At 43.9% G+C, this 26,944-nt stretch overlaps 1 protein-coding gene across 1 annotated transcript in view; it reads right to left on the bottom strand.

Annotated features, from left to right (window-relative positions):
* SPAG9 (sperm associated antigen 9) overlaps positions 1-26,944 on the bottom strand; it is a 2,484,778-nt gene that overhangs the window by 1,526,751 nt on the left and 931,083 nt on the right. Inside the window, exon 5 of the mRNA XM_044084932.1 lies at positions 1,811-1,964. Coding sequence (XP_043940867.1) covers positions 1,811-1,964 — 154 coding nt within the window. The remainder of the gene's footprint in view (positions 1-1,810; positions 1,965-26,944) is intronic.

The raw sequence follows: 26,944 nt of genomic DNA on the forward strand, positions 1-26,944 counted from the left end.
GCGAGGACAGTTTTTTAGTTAACTGATCTAACATAAATTCCTGATACTGAATCATGTGGAATTGACAGTTTAAGGCCCTAGCCGAAAGAGTAGCAGAAGTGTAAACTTTTTACCCCATCTCTCTAAGGCCCTAGATTCCCTTTCAGAGGGGAGGGGGTATTTGGCAGAGGTAGCTGCTACTGCCTTGGGTCCCTGAGAAATAGTTTCAGGATCTGCAAAAGGAGCCTTATACAAATGATAATGTGTGTCCGGAACCCTGTAGTACCTGTCGGGCTTAGCAGGGGCCGGAGGAAGTGAATCAGGAGCAGTACAAGCATCATTAAATGCATCATCTACAACAGTAAGTACTGGGGGAATGGCTAAAGGCCTATGCTGTGGCAAATGCAAAAAGGTCCTAAGCCTTTTCCTAGAGTCTGAAAAATCCTGGCCCTGCCATTGAAATTGTTCCCTCATAGCATGCAAGGTATCCCCAAAAGAAAATTCCTCAGGAGGAGAGGCAGAAGGAATGGAGTCTTCTGCATCAGAGTCCTCATAAGGAGAATAAGGGCCTTCTGGAGGGTCTGTATTTTCTGAATCATCAGAAGAGTAATCTGAAGACACTGGCTCAGGGGGCTCTGCTCTAGGCCTCTTCTCTGGAGGTGGGTGAGAGGCCCTGTCAGGGTGAGGTTGGGATCCCCTTATCAAAGAAATAAGATCCTCTGCTAGACTAAGCATTTGAGTACTAGAGCTAGGCCTGTGAGAGGGGGTCTTAGCAGGCACATTTTTGGTTGATTTTGCTGCTTTAGCCCTGGCAAAAGCCTTAATCGACATGGATGCAGGGGGCCTAGCAGCTCCACGTGCAGGAGTAGATGCATCTAAAGGAATAGTATCAGATAAATCCTGTGAACCTGCAAGAGCAGGTGGGATTTCAGTAGCAGATTCAGCCATGCTGGATGAGGCCTCGGTAGGAGGCAAGCTTTCGGTTGAAGGAAGCACCGAGGACTCTGTTTCAGCCGAAACAGAGACACTCATGATTGACTTAACAGCGGTTTTGGCGAAACCGTGGACGCGAGTGTCGGTCCTTTTCCTTGCGCTTTTAGTAAATTGCGGTTGGAGTTTCCGACGGCATGTTGTAAGCAAAAGCGGAGCCGAAAAACTCCTCAGCAAATTCCGACCGACGTCTAAGTGTCTGTCGGTTGAAAGAAGCACAGGCTAGACAAGCTGCTACGTCGTGGTCTGGGCCTAAACAAGGTAGGCAGTAAGAGTGGAAATCTTTATGAGGTATTTGTTTCCCACAAGTTAAACAGTTATTCACTTTTTCTGACATCGGCTGAGGCAAGAAAGAGTCCCCAACGGGGTACTTAGCTTTTTAGAAGTCTTCGGTAGTAGTAATCTCTGGTTCTGACCGACCGGCACTTGCGAACAGCTTCTGCTTCGGGCGCCACGCGGCAAGAAAGACTGAGGAAAATGGCGTTGGCTGATACCTTTATACCCGAAGAACTGCAGCTATGACGTCGGGTGAAGTGCGACATCAGCCGAGGCCAGACCCAGACTTTGGAATCCGGCCGACCGAAGGGCTGCCTGAGGACAGGACAACCCATTTGTTAGGACTGCAGATGCATCCTTGAAGGACATCTAACATTAATACAACATGGAATGTAAACTTTGCTATCAATCCACAATTCAAATTTTCAAGAAATATACCAACGTACAACTTGCTTAGTTTTGCATTCCACACAAATGTAACATACAGCACTCAATTTCATCACAGTGTGCTTCCACAAGCAATACTCTCAAGAAACTCAGACAATCTCTTACAAAAGCAACTTACCTTTAAACTTGTATTGGAGCGTTGATGACTTAATTCATGAAATTTCCAGTGTTCTGTACTGGGCGTTTCTGTACCTTCTTTTTGTGGATCAGGAGTAAGCAAGCTATCACCACCAGGTAGGGGAAAAATCCCTAATGAGACTGGACGTTCTTTCCTGTAAGAGGAAAAATAGAACATCTAAGTGTTAAAAAAAAAACAAAAAAAAAAAAAACAAAAAAAAAAAAAAAGAGAGAAAAACTTCAGAAATTAACCTTCAAATATGGCAGACAATGATCAAAAGCAGTAATAACCTAAAAGTGGTCCACTTAAAGAACACTACTTTCTTCAATAGCTCCTTGTCAGTAAAACAAAACAAAACAAAAAAAACTAAAGATTGGATTCATAAAGGTTACCGCAAAGTGTACACTTAGTGCAATTTAAGTACCTTTATCTGCACTTTTTAAAAAAAAAAATACAGTATTTAATTTGATTTAAACTGTGTTGAAGGAATATTAACTGAACTGGCAGTTTTAATTCTGCTCTTCAGTTATTCCCACCCACCCTGCCTGTTTTTGTTTTGGTGTTAATCTTAGTGGCCTTGAAACTGCCCGCCCCTCAGCCTGCCTTCTGGGCCCATCTCATTTGCTCACTCAACTGAGTGCAGTGAGATCATATTCTGATTTCAGGCACTCCTACTGTGTACAAAGAGAGCATCTGGGAAACAGACAAAAAAATTAAGCTTATTTCCTGCCTTTCCTGTTAAGTGGTATAGACTATTTGTAGGCTTCTGAGCCCCCAAGCCCTTCTGTGTTTGAGGGAAGCCTTCTAGCTTGTTTTTTCTTATAACTAGCCAGTTTTCTAGTTTCAGCACTCAAATCTGTTTCTTTGATCTCAGCACTTGTTCAGATAAAAAAAAAAAAAAAAAAATTCATCTGCTTTTACTGTACTTGTGTTTCTACCTACGTCATTTTACTTTTGCATCATCTTAAAAATACTCAATTGTATTTATTACTGCTTGGTGTAACTCATTCTAAGCCTTTTGGTTTAAACACTTGGGCTTCGGACCAGTTGTTTTGCACTGAGAGGGTTTGTGGTCTGCACTGTTGTGGCAGAACAGGTAGCTTACATCCTTCTAGGTTGGGAACTGCTGATTGAGGGCTCAGTGTCTGTTATTCTAAAAGTGTATTAATTCTGGTTTAAGAACTTGGGCTTTCAGGCCAGTTATTTTACATTAAGAGGGTTCATGGTCTGCACTCTTGTGGGAGGAGAGGCTGGACTCTGCCCTTCTGAGCTGGGAATTTCTGGTTAAACGCTTATAGTGCATGCATATCTGAACTGCTTCTTACTGAAGTTGGTGCGCCTTGTTTGCTGTGGCATAGACTGGATTCGGGCCTGCTGGATCTAGCTTTGTTTGTGTAACTTGAGCACTAATCCAGACATTCTCTAAAGTATTCAATTGTATTTATTACTGCTTGGTTGTAACTTGATTAAAGTGTAGCTATCATTCTAAGTCTTTTGGATTAAGCACTTGGGCTTCAGACTAGTTGTTTTACATTAGGAAGGTTTGTGGCAAGCACTGTGGTGGCAGGACATGTAGCTTTCATCCTTCTAAGTTGGGAACTGCTGATTGAGAGCCCAGTGTCCAAGTGTATTAGTTCTGGTTTAAGCACTTGGGCTTCAGGCCAGTTATTTTACATTAAGAAGGTTCGTGGTCTGCACTCTTGTGGGAGAAGAGGCTGGACTCTGCCCTTCTGAGCTGGGAATTTCTGGTTAAAGGTTTATAGTGCCTGAATATTTGAACTGTATCTTACTGAAATTGGTACACCTTGTTTGCTGTAGCATAAACTAGATCCAGGCCTGCTGAATCTAGCTTCGTTTATATGCTTGTTGTTTGTTTGCTTGTTATTTCCCTGGAACGCTAATTCCACCTAATACGCTTCTCAGCTTCTGTGGATCACTAGTGATATCTGCATTGCTTACTGTACTTATTTCCTTGTTTCACTTGAAAGAAAGTTACTGTTTGTCATTTTTGCATTTAGTTACTTGTAACACATTGCACTCAAGTTACCTGGCACTTGCTCACTAAAGCAATTATACAAGTCAGCACTAAAAATTAAAAGCACTACACCCTCACTACCCACTGGCCCTTGTTTTCAATTAAGGAATTCCCAATATTATTCTAGCATGTCCAAAGGTCAGTTGTCAATCTCCTCTCCGGTCCAGCTGGTGAATCTGGGAATCTTGAGGCAATGTTATAACTGCCTCATGTACACAGGCAACCCTCTCCTCCTCCCACATAACACAAATACTTGCGAGAGATGCAGCTATTTAGCCAAACTGGAAGCTGAGCTCTCTCAACTCAGGACTGGCAAGACCAGACAGGAGGAGAAGCAACTACACACACCACAAAACCAGCCTCACATAATGCTACCACACCACTGAATCAAACACATAAACACACAAAGACATACTCGGAGGCTCTGAGTAAAAATTCACCAAAACAGCAAAGGCCTCCAAAGCAGACACCCAAACAACTGCTACCTCAAGACACCCCACAAGCAACAAATAAACCACAAAATCAGTGTGCAAAGCAGTCACAGCCCTTAAGGCCAAATACAACACCAAACATACTTGTCATAAGTGACTCCATAGTCAGACACACTGACGTCCCACTCACCAGGTTGAACAAGGAGAGGGTCACAGTAAGCTGCCTATCAGGCGCTAGAATCTGCCACATAAAACAAGCACTCGGGTCACTTCACGGCAAGTACAAATATGACACAGTCATTGTCCATGCTGGTGTGAACGACCTGAGACGTACCTCCCTGGACTACATGAAGAGACAGAGGAGCTCTCTGATTATGTAGCCCAGGCAGGTACGACCCTGACCCTGAGCAGTATCCTTCCTTCACCAAGAATGATGCCACAATATAGAGACAAGATGATCAGCTTTAACAATTGGCTTAATGTCTGGTGTCAAAGGGGATCCAGTGTCTGTCTGCCTGGGATGACATGCTTGACAAGCCACGCTGCTTCGCAAGGGACGACTTGCACCTGTCACCCCTGGGATTCCGGATATTGGCTAAGGCTCTTGCCTCCCCCATAGTGCCTTTTTAGGCAAGGCTCAAATTCTAAACCTACCACCCTAGAAAACAAAAATGGGAAGAAACTGAGGGTAATGCTGCTCAATGCCAGAAGTCTAAATCTCAAAATGCACGACTCGAGGCCCTTCTCAGTATGGAGAACATCGATGTCTGTGCTGTAACTGAAACCTGGTTCAAGGCTCCTGAGAGCACCCCGGCACTATTAGGTTTTACCTGATATCATGCTCCAGCCCCAAAACCCGGACCACACCACAAAGGAGGGTGTATCCATATTCATAAAGGATACCCACACCTCCAGGTTGGTGGCAACACAAGCTTCGGAAACCATCCAGGTGCAACTAACCATAGGCAAAACTGCTGTACAAATTGTAGCATACTACAGGCCACCCTCTCAAACTCAGAAACCCCACACAGCCTTCCTGAAGACACTGGAGGGTATAAATGTATCTCCAAACACCATCATATTGGGTGACTTCAACTACCCTAATATAGACTGGTAACATTACTCAAGCCCTAACTTTCTAGCCCAACGGTTCCTGGAGTTCATAAATTCAAATGCCATGGAACAGCTAGTCACTGTTCCCACGAGGAGAAAATATACTAGATCTCATTATCACAAACATGGGGACAAAATGCTCCACACCGGAAGTATATCCCTCATTGGTGAGATCTGATCATAAACTAATCTCACTGGAAATCCACATCCTGCCCCCACCCCAAACAAAAAAGACCACAGTGAAGAACTTCTCTAAAGCAAACTTCACACTACTCAAGACTGGTGTGGTATCCTTCAAGGCCCCTGAGCCAGTGGAAACCACAACCCAAGCTGCGGAAGCCCTTACAAATGCCTTCTATGAACACCTCCAGGACTGCATGGATCAGGCAATCCCAAATAAAACCAAGACTCTTTCCACAAAGGGCAAACGTCCAGTCTGGTGGACCCCAGCCATCAACAAACTTTACAATAAGAGGAGAAAGCTATTGCATGATAGAACAAAATCCATAAAATGGAAGTCATCCCTGATCATTATTAGTAAAAAAATACGAGCACTCATAAAATCAACTAAGGCCAATTTTCAGAGAAAAATTGCCATGGATTCAAATGACAATCATAAGGCCTTTTTCAGCTATGTTAGGAACCTGGGTGGAAACTCCCAGATATGCTCAGAATTAGTCCAAAATGATACAAAAATCACTGAACCCACAGACATTGCCAATATACTGGCAGACAGGTTCAGTGCAAACTTCACCCCGCTCCCCCCCCCCTAAAGGAGAGATAACTATCCCAGCGGAGTGTAGCCTCCCAGACATCTCAAATGCGCAGGTGAAAGCTGCTCACTCGAAAGCTAAAAACACAGCATCAATGGGACCGGATGGTGTCCCCGGCTGTGTGCTACACGAGCTAAATGAGGAATTAAACCCGCACATAAGGCAGCTGTTTAATCTCAGCCTTACCACAGGATACGTGCCCAAGGAGTGGCGTACGGCAACTGTGGTCCCACTCCACAAAGGCGGTGCCTCTACGGACCCTGGTAATTACCGCCCCATAAGCTTAACAAGTCTGGTCTGCAAAGCTATGGAGAGGATCATAATGGCGCTCATAAACAAAGATATAGGGGACTTGCAGACACTGGCAGTTCATACAGCCTACCTCGACCTTGCAGGCTTTCGACACAATACCCCACTCGGGTATTGTAGAAAAACTTACCAGCTTAAATGTAAACCAATATGTCACAAGATGGGTTGCAAACTGGCTTAAAGACAGAACCCACAGGGTTAGAGTTGCTGGCGCTATGTCAGACTCCAAGCCGGTCACAAGTGGCGTCCCACAGGGCTCGGTCCTTGGCCCCCTATTGTTCGGCATCTACTTCTCAGAAGTACAGGCCAACATGGGAGGACTTTGCTGACAAAGTTTGCAGACGACTGCAAACTGGGCGCCATAGTGGAAAGTGCATCGGACACGGATATCCTTCAGAAGGGACTCACGGAAACAGATAGCTGGTGCCAGAGCCATAGCCTGAAGTTAAACGCCAAAAAATGTACAGTCATACCCTTCGGGAAAACAAGGTAACCCCAAGCTACCATATAGGTGGCAATCCACTAAGCACAGAAGAGGTTATCAGGGACGTGGGGACCAAGGTTGACCGTGGCCTTTCTTCTGACACTCACGATGCTAAAGTGGTTAGAAAGACCTTCTACATTGCCCACCTGATCATGAAGGATTCACATCCAGATCTAGTGAGGTCATTGTTCCCTGTACTCTTCACTTATCAGACCAATGATCAAGTACAATGCCCCATTCGGGATGTATCTCACCTGACATCTGCAGCAATTGGAGAGACCCCAAAAGTTCCTCACCAAAAGGATAAAGTGACTCCAAAATCTGTCATATGCTGCCAGATTGAAGAAACTCCAGCTCTATTCAGTCGCATACCGTCTGCTCAGAGGTGACATGTGCCTGACATACAAGGCCATGTCCAACCCGGAATTAATGGACATGCTCCACCTCAAAAAATCCAAATCCACCAAAACCACTAGAGCAAGTGACTTAAACCTTAGCACGGATATAAATAGGACGTGCTGAAGGGATAGATTTATCACTCAGAGACTCCCTATACTGTGGAATAAAATCCCAGTCCATGTGAGGCAGATCACCTCGCTGGCTCTGCTCAAGAGAAATCTTGACCTGTGGATGGGAGATCGTAGGTTTACCCCGGGAATCATCTCTGTGTCACTGCTGGACAGAGGCACAACAAACTAATGGGTACAGTATTTTTTCATATAAGGGGTGGCGTAAGCCACAAAACTTTGGGCTAGGCTTATAAATGCCTTAGGGCAGATAGCCTAGTATAAACCTATGAACCTATGAACCTAATCCTTTTGTGAGTGAATAGACAGCACAAGAATTAGGGCTGTTCCTGAATTCAGAAAAGGTATACTTTGTAGCAACCTTTATGAATCCTGCCTTAAATATTTAAGCATGAATGTTTATTCACAGTCTCACATGAAACAACAAAAAAAAAAACCTTAACTGGCCGTAAGATACAAAATAACAACCAAAAAATAGCAGTAGTGCAGAGCTGTACCAAGAACACAAAAAAAGCAGTAAAAGAAATGGATACAAGAAGCTGTGTTGCAACCACACAATTCTTTTTAAAGTAAAATAAATCCAGAACACCAGAAAATTTATATGCAAAATAAATCACAAATATAAGCGATAAACAAAGTAAAGCGCATCTGTCCTAATTGCCTCAAGTTGGGCCACCAAAAATCTTTGAATGAAAACGTCAGATGTCAGATGGATGAGTAAGTGCCAAAAAACACTGCAAGTAATAAGCACACAGTACAGTAGACAGTGTACAAGAAAAAAGGAGACATCCGTAACTGTGGGCAGTACACAGGCATCAAGCTTCTATCATATTGCATAAAAGTTCTGGAGAGAGTGACTGATAAATGGATACATAGAGTAGTATAAAGTAAGATGGGAAATGAGCAGTTTGGATTAAGATCAGGATGCAGCACAACTGACCCAATGCTTGCAGTGAGACAGGTACTTGAGAAGAAGCTAGATGAGGAGAGAGTCCAACTGCGCATCCCTAGACCTGGAGAAAGCATATGACAAGGCCACAAGAAAGCTGATTTGGGAAGAACTGCAGTAGTTTGAAGTCCCAGAAACACTGGTAGAATTAGTACTGGCTATGTACATGGACCTAATGACTCAAGTACAAACAGTGTTCGGCCTCACAGAGGGGTTCTAAGTGGGAGTGAGTGTGCACCAGAGTTCAGCTCTGAGGCCACTGGTGTTCATATACTGGTGATGGATTACATTAGCAAACAGGCTAGAGGGGGCAGATTAACAATGTTGCTGTATGCAGATGATGTGGCATGTTACGTAGACTCTGAGCAAGAACTTCAGCAAAGGGTAGGGGAATAGTAAGCAAAACAGAAGGCACATGGGATGACACTGAGTACAGATAAGACAGTGGTTGTTGAGTCTTCCGGCTTTTTCCCCGGTTAGGGGTTGCCAGAGCGGAACTCTGGTCCACTAATGATAATGACAGCAAACTGGGGAAATCAGAAAAAGCTGAGAATTGAGATACAAGGGAAAATAGCGGAACAGGTAAAGAGCTTCAAGTATCTGGGAGGGATGGCTGAGGAGAAAGGAAGTCTGAATGAAGAGGTCAAAGCTGAATCGGAGGAGCTGCAGCTGAATGGCATAGAGTCTCGGGTGTAGTCTGAAAGAAGAATGCCAAAGAAGCTGAAAAGTATGGTGTACAAGACAGTGGTGCGACCAGTACTACTGTATGGTACAGAAACCTGGCAGTAAAGGCAGAACAGATGAGGAAGCTAGAGGAGATGGAAATTAAGTGCCTGAGAAGGGTGGTAGGATACACACTGTGGGACAAAGAAATGAGGACATAAGAACACAAGCAAAAAGATTGCAAAAAAGATCAAAGAGCACAGATTACGGCAGTTCAGACATGTGCAGAAAAGCAAAAGACAATCTCGTGAAGAGGATTTGGAAAGTACAGTTTTGTACCTACCATAAATGTAGATGTTCGAGTGTATACCCTGCTACAGTCATCACACTTGGGTTATCCTGCCGTCAGGCGGTCCCGCAGTCAGCCCGAATTCCAAAGTCTTGGTCTGGCGTCGGTTGCTGTCACGTCAGTGCGCCAGGGGTATATCAGAGGCATCCAATGCCATTTTCTTCAGTTTTTCTTGCCCCAGATGTCAGGTGCCCCTAATAGGTAGGCAAAAAAAAAAAAAAAAAAAAAAAAAAAAAATATATATATATATATATATATATATATAGCTATATAAAAATAAAACAAAACCCTTAGGCACAAGCAAATACACCACAGAGGTAGTATAGGATAGAGTGGTAGAGATAAGTTCAGCTAGTTCAGAGGGGATGGAGGGAGGGTAACCTGGACTGCAGCAGGGTATACATTCGAACATCTACATTTATGGTAGGTACAAAACTGTACTATGTTCATCGTGTTACCCTGCTGCAGACATCACACTTGGGTAGAATCCCAAAGCTAAGGATGGGTGGTGGAGTCAAACAGGCTTAGAGGAGGCTAGAAGGCCCTGCAAAACCGCAGTGGCGAAGCCAGCTCTAGTCTTAGAGTAAAGTGGTAAGTGGTAATGTTTGGTGAAGGTGTGTACTAAACTCCAAGTTGCAGCTTCCAGAATATCCTTGGTTGGCACCCCCCTGAGGTAGGCTGTAGATGTAGCTGCTGCCCTGGTAGAGTGGGGCCTTATGCTAGCAGGAACTGGTTTTCCATGGTGGGTGTAGCAAAAACGTATGCAATGTCCTATCCATTTGGAAATGGTCTGTTTTGAGAAGGCCTTTCCTTGTGATGCTGTAGCATAGGATACAAAAAGCTAGTCAGATTTTCTGAAAACCTTAGTTTTATCCAAGTAGTAACGTAGCGGACTGTGAACGTTCAAGGAATGCAGGAGTCTTTCTCCTTTGTTCTGTGGATTTGGAAATTAGGTGGGTAAATGGATGGTTTGATTTAGAGCCACACTGGATACCACCTTAGGTATAAAGGAGGGGTTAGTTCATAGAGAAACTCTGTCTTGATGAAAAATGAGTAAAGGCTCTACTGCCATTAGTGCCTGAAGCTATGAAACTCTTCTCGCTGAAGTACTTGCTAGCAGCAGGGCAGTCTTCCATGATATAAACTTTAAGTTAGCTGAGAAAGCTGGCTCAAAAGGAGGTAGCGTAAGTTTTTCCAGAACAAAGTTGAGGTCCCAAGTAGGTGTTGGTGCTCTCCTGGGAGGCCTAACGTTTTTGGCCCCTCTGAGAAACTGCCTTAGGAGTGGATGTGAAAATAAGGGAGGATCCGTGTTGTAGTGAGCTGAAATAGCTGAGGCGTGGATTTTAATAGATGAAAAAGAAAGCCCTTTGTGTAACATCCAAGTTAAATATTGCAAAATCTGAGGTATGTCAGGCTGAAGGGTATTTTGGCCTTTAGCTTTGTTCCAGGCGCAAAACCTTTTCCATTTGTCTGAGTAGGCTTTCCTGGTGCTGGGCCTCTTGGCCTCCAGAATAACATCCATAACAGCTTTTGAGAGAGGAGCTAGCTGGTTGCTTAGGTGATTTGCCATGCAGCCAAGTTTAAGGTTTTGAGTTGGCTGTGTAGAATCTGATTGCCTTGCTGTGTGAGCAGATGGGTAAGTTGTGGTAGAATCCATGGGGGGCCCTGGGCCATATTCCTTAATAGTGGGTACCAGCGCTGGCGTGGCCAGTCTGGAGCAATGAGCATCATTCGAGGTCTCTCCTTCCTGACTTTCAGCACCTTTGTGAGAAGGGGTAATGGAGGAAAGGCATATACTGTCAGCATTTTCCAACTGAATGAGAGTGCGTCCACTTTCCAAGTTTGATGGTGAAAAGTCCTTGTGCAAAATTTTGTTAGTTGATAGTTTTGGGGGCTGGCAAATAGGTCTGTCTGGGAGCCCCCATTTTTGAGTTATCATTGCAAATGCTTGTGGATCCAGTTTCCACTCGTAGGAATCCGTGATGTTTCTGCTTAGGTCATCTGCTAATGTGTTCTTTTTTCCTGGCAGGAATTGAACTTGGTAAGCCAGTGCTGTGTTCCACAAGGTCATTGCTTGCCTGCATAGAGGGTAGGAGTGTGTACCCCCTTGCTTCTTTATGTACCACATTACTGTGGTGTTGTCTGTCCTTATGATAAGCTGTCCTGGATGTAAGAGGTCCTTGAAGGCTGTCAGAGCATTTTGTACAGCTAGCATTTCTTTTTGATTGATGTGCAGATTCCTTTGATCTGCAGTCCATATGCCTTGAATGCACTGTCCTGCCATGTGTGCCCCCCCAGGCATAGTCCGATGCATCTGTTGTCATAGTTTGCCTGGCTGGGGGTAAGGTGAAAGGCTGACCCTTGTTGAGGTGACAAGCCTGTGACCACCATAGGAACTCCTGTTGAAGGCAGGGAATGAGAGGTATCATTGTTTCCAAGCTGTGGCTATGTTGAGTCCACACGCTTTTTAGGTACCATTGCAATTTCCTCATATGCAGTTTTGCAAATGGTATGAGTAGTATGCAAGATGCCATGAAGCCCAAGGCCTGCAGAATTTTTCTTGCAGGGAGTTGGGTCTTTGTTGCCATTGCTCTGAAGTATTGAGTTAATTGTAGTTGTTTGTCTGGCGTCAGATAAGCCATCTGGGCCGTTGTATTCAAGTTGGCACCCAGGAATGTTATATTTTGTGAGGGCACTAGTTTTGATTTCTTTTCGTTCACTGTGTACCCTAGGCAACTTAGAAGATGTTTTACAGAAGCCAGGTGTTGTAAGAGAATGTCCTTGCTTTCTGCTTGGATGAGGCAGTCGTCCAGGTATGGGTATATTTGAATTCCTCTGTCTGCAGTATGCAATTACTGGTGCCAGGCATTTTGTGAAGACCCTGGGCGCAGTAGATAAGCCAAAGGGCAGTGCAGAGAATTGGTAATGGGTTGAACCTGCAATGAAACGGAGGTATCTTCTGCAATTTTGTCTGATAGGGACATGCAGGTATGCCTCCTTGAGGTCCAACGTTACTAGCCAAGCTTTCTTGCCCAACATGGGAAGAAGCTGCTGTAGTGTTAGCATCTTGAATTTGGGTACTTGCAAGAAGGTGTTTAAAACTGTAAGGTCCAGAATGGGTCTCCAAGCATTGTCCTTTCTGGGGACTAGAAAGAGCCATGAGTAAAATCCTTGGCCTTGCTACTGTGTAGGTACCAGTTGAATGGCTCTCGTGTCCATGAGAGCTGCAATTTGTTTTTGTGCCTCTGCCCATTGATTTTGTGGCAGGTTTGGCATTCCTTTTATCCTTGGCAAGGTGTGGAAATGGAATTTGTATCCTTGTGAGACAATGTCTAGGACCCATTTGTCCTTTGTGACGATGCGCCAGTTGTCTGCAAAAAGTGCTAATTTTCCTCCCAAGGGAGCTGCCAAGAGAGTTGCTTGGCAGTTTGAGGTACAAGTCATTGTGTTTGCCTTCTAGTAGTTTGTGGCCTGTCTTCTCCTCCCTTCTGTGTTGCAGTGCCCCATTGGTGAGGTTTGTAAGGGATTTGTGCTTGTCCTCTGCCCCTTGGGCACCTGTATTTACCCCTCTGTGGTCTGTCAGAAGCTGGAAAGGACCAATTTTTTGTTGGCCAATTTCTGCTGAAGCTTGGGGGCTGTACTTGTAAGAAATCTTTGACCGTCCGCATAGATTTTGCCTTATCCTCCATTTTCTTTAAAACCTCCTCTGCTTTAACCCCAAATAAGACATCCTGCTGTAAGGGTGCATCTAGTAACTTTGCTTTAACATGATCAGGCAGAGATTGTTCCTTTAACCAGGCATTCCTACGTATAACAGACCCAGTAACAGCTGCTCTAGAGGATGTTTCCAAGGCATCAAAACCACATTGTAAAGTATGTTTGCCCACCTGTTCAGCTGCATGCAACAGATCCTGCATTTCCTTGAATTCAGACTGTTGAGGGTGCATGCCCATCTTTTGTTTTATTTGAGACATTAGGAATTGCTGGTATTTAAGCATGTGAAATTGACAATTTAGTGCTCTCGTAGCTAGAGTAGCTGAGGTGTAAACCTTCTTCCCCCACCTATCTAGTGCTCTGGAGTCCCTTTCAGAGGGTACAGAATTTTTGGCCATAGAAGCCTTAGCCCCCTTGGAACCCTGGGAGATTGTCTCTGGATCAGCAACAGGGCTTTTGTATAGGAATTTTTGTGAGTCAGGCACTCTATAGTATCTATCTGGTTTGGCTGGAGCAGGAGGCAGAGAATCTGGATTTAGACTAGATTCTAAGAAAACATCATCCACAATGTCTAAAACTGGGGGGATAGCAAGGGGTCTGTGCCGGGGGAGTAAAAGAAACTCTGAGCCTTTTCTTTGAGTCGGATTAGTCCTGACCTTCACAGTGGAAATGTTCCCTCATGGTATGTAAGGTTTCCCCAAAGGAATAATCTTCAGAGGGAGAAGCTGAGGGAATGGAGTCTTCTGCATCAGTATCTTCATAAGGGGATAAGGAGTAATCCTGTTCCGCAGAGGAGCCTGAGGAAACAGACACTTGATCAGAGGAGGCATAATCCTCCTCCTGTCTAGGCCTTTTGTCTGGGGGGGGGGGGGGACTTCTGATCAAAGAAATTAAATATTCAGCCATTTTAAGCATTTGTTTCTTAGGTATAGGGCCTTGACCTGGGAACTTCTGATCAAAGAAATTAAATATTCAGCCATTTTAAGCATTTGTTTCTTAGGTATAGGGCCTTGACCTGGAGACTGAAGAGTAGTCTTTTTTGGTTTTAGAGGAGTCTTAAGCTTAGCATAAGATTTTATGGTGAGAGTAGTCGGTCTGAAGACACCTTCAGAAACCAAAGGTGTTTCTACAGCACCGGCTTCTCCTACTACAATGTCGTCGGTAGGGCCTAAAGAAAATGGCTGCGTCAGCCTATAACTCTCTGCTGGCGAATCCGAAGCGGTGTGGGGATCCAATTCAGGGGTAGCCAGGGGCTGTGTAGGCACCTCACTGAAAACCGGAGAACCGGCGACCAGCCCAGCCTAGGGCTCGGAGTCTGGCTTGGATCCAGGCTGCCTTTATCTTTGCATTTTTTATGCACGCCGGTAGTCGGTTGCTCCAACGGCATAGTGTAATTAAATTTCCTACCGAAGTAGTATCATGCGAAATCAAAGCATCGCTTAATAGTTTGCTTATTGAACCTAGCACAAAACCGACAACCAGTGACGTCGTGGTCTGGGCCTAGGCAAGGTATACAAAAAGAATGAAAGTCCTTATGAGGTATTTGCTTCCCACAAGAAATGCAATTGTTAACTTTTTCTGACATCGGACTGAGGCAAGAAAAGGTTCCCCAACAGGGTACTTAGCTTTGAAGACTTCGGACTGAAACAAGATTAGAAAATCTCAGATGTCGGCCGACTGGCACTTGCGAACCTGCTTCGGGTACAACGCGGCAAGAAAGACAGAAGAAAATGGCGTTGAATGCCTCTGATATACCCCTGGCGCACTGATGTCAGGGAAGAAGCGACAGCAACCGATGCCGGACCAAGACTTTGGAATTCGGGCTGACTGCAGGACCGCCCGATGGCAGGATAACCCAAGTGTGATGACTGCAGCAGGGTAACACGATGAACATCAGACAGGAAGAAGGTAAGTAAGGAGATCCAGCAAGAGAGGTGGATGGATTGTGTGAAAGAAGAGTTGCGACAGTCCGGCATGAGTGTCGAAAAAGACAAGAGTGTCATTGAATCGAGAGAGATGGTGACAATTAACACACTACCCCGACCCCATGTAGAAAAATGAGAAAAAGAGGGCTGTTGCTGATAATGAGTACAGTAGGTGGTCATTAACATCGAGCTATGCCAAATAATAATTACACACAGCACTACGGGTGGTCAGCTATGAGAAACTTTCCACCAACTGCTTGAGGGTCAGCTGCAGTAAAAGGGGTGGTCTGACATTTTCCTGGGATGCACAACACTAATGTGCACTACTTATTACAAAATACTAGCAACAAAGTGGGGGAGATGCAACAGCTGGAGGGGTGCTATATCCATGTCTGCATAGCACGAAGTATTTAGAGAAGCAGTGGTTATAAACAACAAGTTTTTGTTGAACAGGATTAGATATGAACTCATTCTAGGAATGAGAAATAATAAAATATGCACGTGTATATTAACATTCTGTGAATCAGTTCTGAATCAAAGACTGCAACATCAAGGATTTCTGAAAATATAACAGGATGTATTACAGTTATCTGATTTAAAAAAGCTCAACAGAGATGGTCTTGACTTTCAACAATTTTCAGGTGACAAAAAGGGACAAAGTACTGTCTTGTTTTGAAAGATTTATAGATAGGAAATGCTACAGAAAACGGTCAATTTGTCTTTCACTGTGGCATACAGGGATGAGGCTTTGAATGTGACAGATAACCCACTTATAACTAGTAATGTGAGTGCTGAACAGTCCAGGCAGGATAGGAGTGAAATGCTACTGCTGGGTTTAACCTCCCTTGCAGGATGTTCATGCCTGGATTTCCTTGGGTGAGCAATAAGAGCTGCACCCAAGCAGCAGGGTTCTGTTGAATATACATTGCCAGTACCGTGAGCACCACTAGCAGACAGAGAAAGCATGTGTAAAAACATGCATGCTTTCTACGTGCAAACAGCATTAGTGGCAGACAAGAGAGGACCATCTCCAGTAAGAGAAAGAGTGGGCCCTTGCGCTCTTGCCTTGCCTGGCAGTCTGAAGTAAGCACTTGTATACAAACATTCTTTGAAATGGTTTTGAATAGAACACCATACAAACAAATTCTTAAAATATATGATTGGATGTACTTAATTTATATCAGTCCAAACACACAAGTAGCACTAGCCACAAATATATGCTTCCAGAAAAGACTGTTGGTCTGTGACTAACTTGCTCAGTCTTCTGGTGAGCAAGTTAAAGATGAGGTAACCAGAATCAAACATGGGAGCAATTCCTTGCTAAGCTTGCTGAAATACACTGCACTGTGAGTAAACATTTTGACAGATGTTGCTTGGCAGTATCCTCATCAGGGCAAGTCTCTCCTAGCATCTACATTTCACAACCAGACCTCTCAACTGTCCAGATTTTCGCAGAATGTCCAGATTTTTGGCTCTTATTTTTGGTCTGTTACTCAAAGTTTGTGGTTTTCTGGAAAATCACTGGGATGATCCGAGAACTGGAGTCACTAAATAATGACATACGTTTGAGCTTCAGACTTCAAATCCTTCAGAAAATTGATGTTAAATCAGACTCTTGTTATTCTAGCAACTTTCTAAGTTTATAAAAACAATATTTAAAAAATGTCCCTCTTTTTGGGCATTTGTCTCCCCATTTTGTCAGGCTTTGTCCAGTTTTCTTGCACCGAGAGGTTGAGAAGTATGTTCCACAACCCAAAGTAATTAAGTACTCAGTGGCAATCACCTAATTACCAGATGTTTTCTGCCATGGTTACTAAGGGACCCTGAGAGAAATGCTATCAAGTACAGAATATAGAGCGTTGATTAAAAAATAAATAAACGCAATTGTCACTATACAGGACACCACTGATGCTCCTTTTCCTTTCCCCATTTGGAAGGTAAGCTGCTTCTGTTCAAAACAATCTACTGCTTGACTGACTTCTGGTGCCACTGGGATTAGTAAATGGCTAATGTCCCCAAACATGTGATGCCAATAGTTAGTTTTTTGAGGTATGCCTTCAATGAGTATCTGTAGCATTGTCAGTAACTATCCACAGGACTTCCCGGCTACACATAAAAGGAGTACAAAAGCTGCTATGAGAGATCAGAATCAGACATCCTAATATGCTGCCAGTCCAGCAAAGCTTATATTTGATGACCACTCTACTGAATGTTGCTGACAGACTATCGTAACAACAGTAGCATTAATGCAGTGTATCCCAAGTCACTCGGCTTGGTAACTGTTCAGATAATGTTAGTAGGCTTTTTCCTCATCCACACAAAATACAGCAACCAAACTGCTTTTCTACTTAGTGTCATTTTACAGGTCATGTTGGTTGGAGATGTTTAAGAGAGACAAGCACACAATTCCATACGGACTACCACTAAACTTACTGCAAAGGAAAACACCACTAATGGAAATGTTCTACTGTCTCAAATAGTTCACCCCTTGATGAACAAAGTCTTGTCAATGCTGACAGTCAAAATATTAAAGATTCTGTATCAATCATAAGGCCTTCTTTAGCTATGTTAGAAACTTAGGAGGAAACTCCCAGATATGCTCAGAATTAGTTCAAAATGATGTGAAAATTACTGAACCTACACACATTGCCAACATACTGGCTGACAGGTTCAGTGCAAACTTCTCCCCCCCCCCAAAGGAGAGATATCTATTCCTGACGGTTGTAGTCTCCCAAACATCTCCAACGCCCAGGTGAGAACTGCCCTCACTAGGGCAAAAAACACAGCATCCATGGGACCAGATGGTGTCCCCGGCTGTGTGCTTCACGAACTCAACGAGGAATTAAACCCACAGTTAGGACAGCTGTTTAATCTTAGCCTCACCTCAGGATCATACCCAAGGAGTGGCGCACGGCGACTGTGGTCCCACTTCATAAGGGCGGTGCCTCCACAGACCCTGGAAATTACCGCCCCATTAGCTTGATGAGCCTTATCTGCAAAGCCATGGAGAGGATCATAATGGAACTCATAAATAAAGACATAGGAACTTGCAGACTTTGGATCCAACCCAGTTTGGCTTTGTCAAAGGCAGATCCTGCCTCTTAAACTTGGTTGACTTTTTCGAGACAGTCACCAAGGCCATTGATGAGGAAAAGGCAGTCCCATACAGCCTACCTCGACCTGGCAAAGGCCTTCGACACAATACCCCACTCAGGTATCATCGAAAACTCATCAGCTTGAATGTAAACCCATACATCACAAGATGGGTTGCAAACTGGCTAAGTGACAGAACCCACAGGGTCAGAGTTGCTGGAGCCATGTCAGACTCAAAGCCTGTCACAAGTGGTGTCCCACAGGGCTCAGTCCTGGGTCCACTCTTGTTCGGCATCTACTTTTCTGAAGTACAAGCAAACACAGGAGGGTTATGGCTGACAAAGTTTGCAGATGACTGCAAACTGGGCACCATAGTTGAAAACACATCTGACACAGATATCCTCCAGAAGGGCCTCACAGAAACGGATAACCAGGGCCATGGCCTGAAGTTAAACGCCAAAAAATGCATAGTCATACCCTTCGGGAAAAACAAGGTTACCCCTAGCTACCATATAGGTGGCAATCCACTGAGCACAGAAAAAGTCATCAGGGATCTGGGGACCCAGGTTGACAGTAGCCTTTCGTTTGACACTCATGTTGCTAAAGTAGTTAGGAAAACCTTCTATATCGCCCACCTGATCATGAAGGGATTCACATCTAGATCAAGGGAGGTCATCGTCCCCTGTACTCATCACTCATTAGACCTATGATTGAGTACAATGCCCGTTCGAATGTATCTGACCGACACCTGCTGCAGCTTGGAAGGCCCCAAAAGTTCCTCACCAAAAGGATAAAGCGTCTCAAAATATGTCTTATGCTGCCCGACTGAAAGAACTCCAGCTCTATTCAGTCTCATACCGCTTGCTCAGAGGTGACCTGTGCCTGACATATAAGGCCATGTCAAACCCAGATATGATGAATATGCTTCACCTCAGAAATCCTAGATCCCTCAGAACCACAAGGGCGGAGACTTAAACCTTGACACGGTTATAAATAGAACGTGCTGGAGGGACAGATTCATCACCCAGAGACTCCCTATGCTGTGGAACAAAATCCCGGTACATGTGAGGCAGAGCACCTCGCTGGCCTTGTTCAAGAGGAATCTTGACCAATGGATGGGAGATCGCAGATATACCCCAGGGATTACTTCAGTGTTACTGCTTGACAGAGGCACAGCAAAATGATAGGCATAGTTTTTATTCAAACTAAAGGGGTGGCGAAAGCCACATAACTATGGGCTAGGCTTATAAATGCCCTTGGGCAGATAGCCTAGTATGAACCTATGTAAATAAGTTCAACCCTGTGGTCACCTCTGGTGTATGTTAACAGCACGGATACGATATTTAAGGCTGTCACAGCTATCTCTGAGGGGAAAAAAAACAGAAAATTCAGAGTACGCAATTGTAAGACATTATATAAGATACAACTTTAATTGTCCACTTTATACAGTTAAGGTGTGGAAAAAATTGCAATTTGCATGCATGTACAACTTACTGAAGAGACAGATGACCTGCAACAATGGGTACAGAAAAGAGACCTGATAAATCTGCAGCGTAGAGTACGGTGAGAACTAAGTAGAAAGAAAAGTCAGGTTTCTACTATAAGGAGAGGTAAAAAGATACAAGTAAAACACTGTCACAACTAAAGAATTCAGTTTATATGCAGCAAATTAGAACAAATGATCACACAGCTATGCAGGACAGTTAAGATACAGAATCATTACTGCCCTGAATACTAGAAATAATCACGTTAAAGAAAACAAGATCACTGCATTTCTTTCTTATAAACTGATAAAATAATGAAAAAAAATCGTAACACAGAGGAGGACTTCTTAACGGACGGGATGGTTAATAAATAAAGAATGGAAAAAAATCATAACACAAGAGAAGAGGATTTCTTAATGGACGGGATGGTTAATAAATAAACAAGATGAAAGAAGACAGTTATATGGATTTACATAGGACATACTTAAAGCAACAGGCAAGTTGCAGCACTTTACTTAACAGAACAGTCTTGAGCAGGTTAAAAATAAACACATCTGAAAAACTACATAACATCTCCAATGGAATGTGTAAAGTACTGGGTGGCAAAACTTCACTGGCCCTACAACATATATTTAAAATAAATGTAAAGGTTGAGGATGTACCTGCAGGTCTGGGTGATGTACCTTCGTATTTCCAATTTGTAAGGAAAAGTAAAGATTGGGGGCCAGACCCCAAAATTAAAGAGCTCGGAATTACAGACCCACTAGTTTCCTTACTCCTTAACTGTATAGCAGAAATAAGAAAGACGCTGACTCAGGCTAAGCTGGATTTTTTTTTCCTGGAAGTGATGGACAAATGACCATTCAACAGCATGCCTAAACAGAAGGATTCGTTTATGTAAGAATTCTACCTAAAACTGCAAGCAGATTTTTTAGCTTTGCATTTGATACAGTAGACTGCACTACTCAGCTGGACAAACTAGTAACATGAGTGACATACACCTGAGTGAATCATGACAACTAAGTTCAAGAATATGGCAGCAAAGTACTCCGAGGATTTAAGCAAAGACAGACGTCACCTCGGGGATCAAGCTTGTGCCAAAGTTCAAGTATGCGAGTGATGTGAAGGTGCTGCACTCTAGCACTGTAGCATATCAAATTAGGTGTTTTTCTGAAAAAAACATAAAAAATATACTTGTTTTCCCACTTTTCTAAGCTAGTTTAGTCGAGTTTTCAGGTTAGTGCTGAATTCAGGGCTGTGTTGCAAGTTTCTGTGTTTGTCCATACCTTACTTGGATAGAAGGAAGTTTCTCTGTTCACTGTGAGAGAAGGAGCTTTGAGCAGCGTATCCATCCCCGGAGGAGTGGTTTCAGCCCAGTAATTAGTAGTTTTATTGGCCATTTTGGGCTAATTTTCATCTCTTTCATTTCCCTGCTATAAAACCCGCATTTGTGTGGTTTTGCATGGTGGGCAGCGGCGGTTAACTAGGGTATAACTGCTCCCGGCTCCACAAAATCTATTCAATTTTTCCCTTGGAACTAGACAAACTTTCAACTTAAGCACTCAAATCATTCACTTCTCATCCCTGCACTTGCCCAAAACTCATAGTAAGCACTAATAAACCTTGGCACTAGACCCGCCTATACTGTACAGAAGGACAAGGCTCTCTATTCAACCTTACCAGCCAATCAGTAAAACAGTTCACTGTACCTAACACCAGGCATGTTCAAAGGCAGTTTCAGGTGTACTCTCCAGTCCAACTGGTGAATCTGGGCATTTTGAGGCAATGTTACAATTGCCTCATGTACACAGACAACCCTCTCCTCCTTCCACCAAACACTAATACATGCGAGAGATGCAATTATACAGCCAAACTGGAGGCTAAGCTCTCTCAACCCAAGACTGGACCAGGCAGTCAAGAGAAGGGTATTCCTTGCATCACACCACCAATCCCACAAAGACCTATAAAACCAGCACTGGCAAAAAAACACAAATACACAAAAACATACTCGGAGACTCTAAATAAAAATCTGTAAAAGCAACAGAGACCTCCAAAGCAGACATCCAAGCAACCTCCACCCCCCCAGCACAAACCATGAAACACATACTTCACAAAACCAGTGTGTCACACAATGACAGCCCTTAAGGCAAAATAACATACCCAACATACTAGTAATAGGTGACTATAGTCAGGCACACAGACGTCCCACTCACTAGGCTGAACAAGGAGAAGGTTACGGTTAGTTGATGGTCAGGTGCCAGGATCCGCCACATAACACAAGCACTCAGGTCACTCCAGAACAAGTACAAATATGACTGTCATTGTCCATGTTGGTGTGAATGACCAGAGCCGTATCTCCCTGGACTACATAAAAAGAGACATGGAGGAGCTCTCTGATCACGTAGCCCAGGCTGGTATGACCCTGACCATGAGTAGCATCCTGCCCTCACCAAGAATGATACCACGGTATAGAGAAAAAATTATCAATTTCAACAATTGGCTAAGCTTCTGGTGTCATTCAAAGGGGATCCAGTGTCAGTCAGCCTGGGATGACATGCTCGACAAGCTACGCTGCTTTGCTACAGACAGCTTTCACCTGTCACCCTTAGGCTTTCAAATACTGGCCAAGGCTCTTGCCACCCCCATAGTGCCTTTCTTAGGCAAAGCTCAAAAGACAAATCCACCGATGTAAACAGCAGAAGTAACAATGCTCAATGCCAGAAGTCTAAACCTCAAAATGCACGCACTCGGGGCACTCCTCAGTATGGAGAAAATAGATATATGTGCAGTAACAGAAACCTGGTTTAAGGCTCCAGAGAGCACCCCAGAGCACTACCAGGCTACAACTCATACCATACATTTCAGCCACAAAACCTGGACCAAAATATAAAAGGCGAGGGAGTATCCATATTCATCAAGGATACCCACACCTTCAGGTTACTGACACAGCACGATGCTTCAGAGATCATCCATGTGCAACTAACAATGGGCAAAACTGCTATTCAAATTATAGCTTGCTACAGATCACCCACCATGTCCTAGGACCCCCACTCCACATTCCTGGAAACACTGGGAAACAAAGGTCCTACCAAATACCCTGATATTGGGTGATTTCGATTATCCAAACATTAACTGGGAGAACTACTCAAGTACAAACTCCCTGGTCCAACATTTCCTAGAATTTATAAACTCAAATGCCCTGGATCAACTGGTTAACCCTCCCAGCAGGTGACAGCATATTGGACCTAGTCATCACCAACATGGGCGACCAGTGTTCCACACCGGAGATCAACCTCATGCTGGTTATATCTGACCATAAACAAATCACTCTGGATATCCACATTCCACCACCACCCCAAGTCAAAGAAACCACCGTGAAAAACTTTTCAAAAGCAAACTTCACGTTACTTAAGACCGAGGTGGGAAGTTTCAAAGCCCCCCCATGCTAAAGGATAACACTGTCCAAGCTGCAAAATCCTTCACTAATGCACTCTATGGGCACCTACAAGAATGTATGGATCATGCTATCCCAAACAAAACCAAGACTCACTCCTCCAAGAAAAGGAAACCAGTTTGGTGGACCCCTGCCATAAGCAAGCTATACAATAGGAGGAGGAAACTAGTACAGAAGAGAGTAAAATCCCAAGAAGGGCAGACATCCCTGATCAGCATCAGCAAGAAACTACGTTCCCTCATAAAATCATCCAAGGCTAGCTTCAAAAGAAAAAGTGCCATGGACTCCAAAGATAACCACAAGGCATTCTTTAGCTATGTCAAGAATCTGCTTGGAGTTAGTGCAGAATGGCACAAACTACACTAAACCGACCGATATAGCAACATCCTAGCAGTCAGGTTCAGTGCAAACCTCACCCCCAAAAGGGCCCATAACTATACCAGAAGAATGTAGTACCCCTGAAATCACAGACACTTGGGTTAAAACAGCCCTTTCCAAAGCCAAAAACACAGCATCAATGGGACCAGATGGTGTCCCAGGCTGCATCCTACACAAGCTCAAAGATGAACTAACCCCTCACCTAAACACACTGTTTAAAACTCAGCCTCTTCACAGGCTACATGCCCACAGAGCAGCGCACAGCAACGGTTATTCCTCTCCACAAAGGTGGAGCCACAATGGACCCCAGGAACTATCGCCCTATAAGCCTGACTAGCTTGGTCTCCATAGCGCATCATCATGGATCTCATTAACAGCGACACTGGAAACCTCCAAATACTGGACCAACCCAGTTCGGCTTTGTTAAGGGTAGATCATGCCTCCTAAACCTGGTGGACTTCGAGACAGTTACCAAGACTATAGACGAGGGAAAGGTGGTCCACACAGCCTATCTAGACCTCGCAAAGGCCTTCGACACTATTCCCCACTCAGGTATTATAGACAAGCTCACCAGCCGGAACATAAACCCCTACGTCATGAGATGGGTTGCCAACTGGCTCACAAACAGAACCCACATGGTAAGAGTAGCAGGAGAAAAGTCTGACTCTAAACCTGTTACAAGTGGCGCTCTCCAGGGCTCAGTGTTAGAACCCCTCCTGTTCAGCATATACTTCACAGCGGTACAGGCAACAACCAATCTATGAAGCTATAAAATATATGCACAAAGGGGAATATTGGTCATTATATGGCGCAAAAGTGCTTTTATGATCTGAGAAAATCCTCCACCTCCTCTTTTTCCCATTTTTAATGGGTTTGCAGTACTGCATCAACTGATGTCACCCATTTTGATTCAGTGCCAACACACTCTTACCTACTTTGACAGCCAAATCCACCTCTCACTGGTGTTCTCTTATGCAATCCATCCATCTCATGACTTAATATCCTGATTTTCTCTTGCTCCTAGATTTGCTTTACCTAATCATTGTCTGCTTAACTGCACATTACTTGACTACTACAATCTGTTCTCCTTTATCTTCATATTATTGGAGCTACCTTGATTTCATATTTGTTATCTTCATTTCTTTGTCTGTCCCCTGCAGTGTGTACCGTATCTCTCTCAGGCACTTCATCTCGTCAGTTCAAGGTTCCCTTGGCCGTTTTGCCTTCAATGCCCAGGTTTTTGTGACATACAGAAGCAACAGTTTGTATACCTGACTTTTCAACTTCCTTGGCATTATTCTAATCACAAAGTACTCTTGACTCTGTGCCAGCTGGCTGCATCACATCTCATTCCAGCTCTGACCTCCTTACTCAGATTTCTCCTTAACCTCATCTCCCAGAGAACTGAAGTGGTTTACTTCTTCCACTATTACTCTTGCATCTAAACCTCCATTTGCTGCCATGATCACTGTCTAGCCTGTACTAGACTTCACTCCATGCACCTCCACTTTTGCATTCCTGTTGCCAATCATTAGTTGTACTTCCTGTTCAGAATTTGCCTGCAGCACCACACTCTGCATACAGTAACTTTGTTGATATACCCCTTCCAATCTGTTTGCAGATATAATCCATCACCAGCATGAACAGTAGTGGGCTCTGCATTATTCCCTAATACACACCCACCCATAAGAGACTAAATACTGTTCATACTTTGTCAAAGAATCCATTATAGACAGCATGCACTAATTCATACACTTTCTCCATGTCTAGAAATGCCCAGGTGGGTTCTCTTCATTCTCTATCTTCCTCTCTAGTTAACTGTCTTTCTGCAAACAAAGGGTCAGTTCTTCTGCATCTTGTTCTGAATCCAAACTGATCGCCCCCCCGCCCCCCAATCTTCCCTTCTGCTATTTTGGGTATCCATTTACCACTCTCTCCAACACTTCATGCAGTATGACAAGAGTGACACATCTGTACTGCTAGCAGTTGCAATATCTTCGTTGTTTTTGTACAATGGGACAAGAATGTTTACTCTCCAGTTATCTACAAAGTGCCTCTCTCTCCATAGAGTGCTCTCAGGCATTTATCCCCTAATGCACCCAAAATCTTGTTCACATCAGCTGTGACCTCATCTTAGTCTGCCTCTTTTCATCAGTGCACTTCACACCTCTTCTAGAAAGTGTTCTTTCCTCATTCACAGTACAGTTTCTGTGGGCTTTTCTTCATTACAAAGCCTACTGAAGTGCTCTTTCCATCTGCCTTTGACATCCTCATTAATTAGCAGATGGTTCCTGGCGTCCATTGGAATAGTGCCTGCAAACTATTTTCTTTGCCTTTCTGTCACTGTCTCGCAACCTCAAAGACCTTCTTTACTTTGCAGAGTTACGGTTGGTAGCTTTTCTTTGAAGTCTTGTTGTTTGCCCCTGCAACTGCTGTCTTAGCTTTTCTGTTAGCCAACTGGTAAACCACCTCAGTCTGTTCAGTCTTCTTTCATCCAACTTCTTCCAGCATGCCTCCTTCTACCCTCCCTCTCATTTCTTTTCATCAGATCCAAGACTTCTGTACTCCACCATCTTTCCTTATTTCTACACCTGGCACAAACACTGATCTGTTCCGACAACTTCACATGCTGTCTTGAAATGCTTTCTCCTTCTCCAACTGTTTCCTCTCCTTCCAGAAGCACTGAGGCAATGACTATTTCTTTGGACTTGTGCTATGTTCCAGTCGTCTGCATGGTGTTCAGACTACTCTCTGCTGATCATGGAGCCTTCCCTGACCATTGCCTACATCTACTTGTGGGCACTAATAGTTTAAGCTGGGCCAAACTATTTCAGTACAGATGACACTGCTGTCTGATTAAACCCTAGTGCCCTTTCATATGAGAAGTAAGATTACCTAAGCTGCCTGCTGGCCACTTTTATATAATCTTGTGGCCCCATTAAGCCATTTGTCAGACAGATGTCCAGAATGGTTCTCCATTATTCCTGTTGTCCCAACCATGTACACCCAGGTAATCCTCAGTCTGTCCCAACATGAGCATTCAGTTTGTAAATTATCAAGACAAACTCATTCTGCCCTGCTTTACTGAGGAAACCTTACAGTTGCTGCCTAAATTTCCTCTCCTCCTCATCAATGCAGGCCTGCTGTGGGGCATTAACTGATCATCATAAATACTGTTCCATCTTTACACTGAAGTCAAACTGCCATGAGTCTATCATTAATTCTGACGGCTTCCTTCACCATTTTCAAAAGCCTCTCACCTGGAACTCTCACACTGTTGCTACCCGGTCATCCCCTTCAGTAGTAGACTCTGGATCCTAGGCCATGACTTCTACTTTTCTTCTACCTGGTGTCTTGTATACACAACATCTGGACTCCTTACCATCATGTTGTCCACTTCTAAGCAAACTCCTATCAGTCAATATGCAAATGCAGCTATCTTTAGTTCACTGT

Source organism: Protopterus annectens, chromosome 10.part0, assembly GCF_019279795.1.
Source record: "Protopterus annectens isolate FY-2018-M chromosome 10.part0, PAN1.0, whole genome shotgun sequence".
NCBI classification, from domain to species: domain Eukaryota; kingdom Metazoa; phylum Chordata; order Ceratodontiformes; family Protopteridae; genus Protopterus; species Protopterus annectens.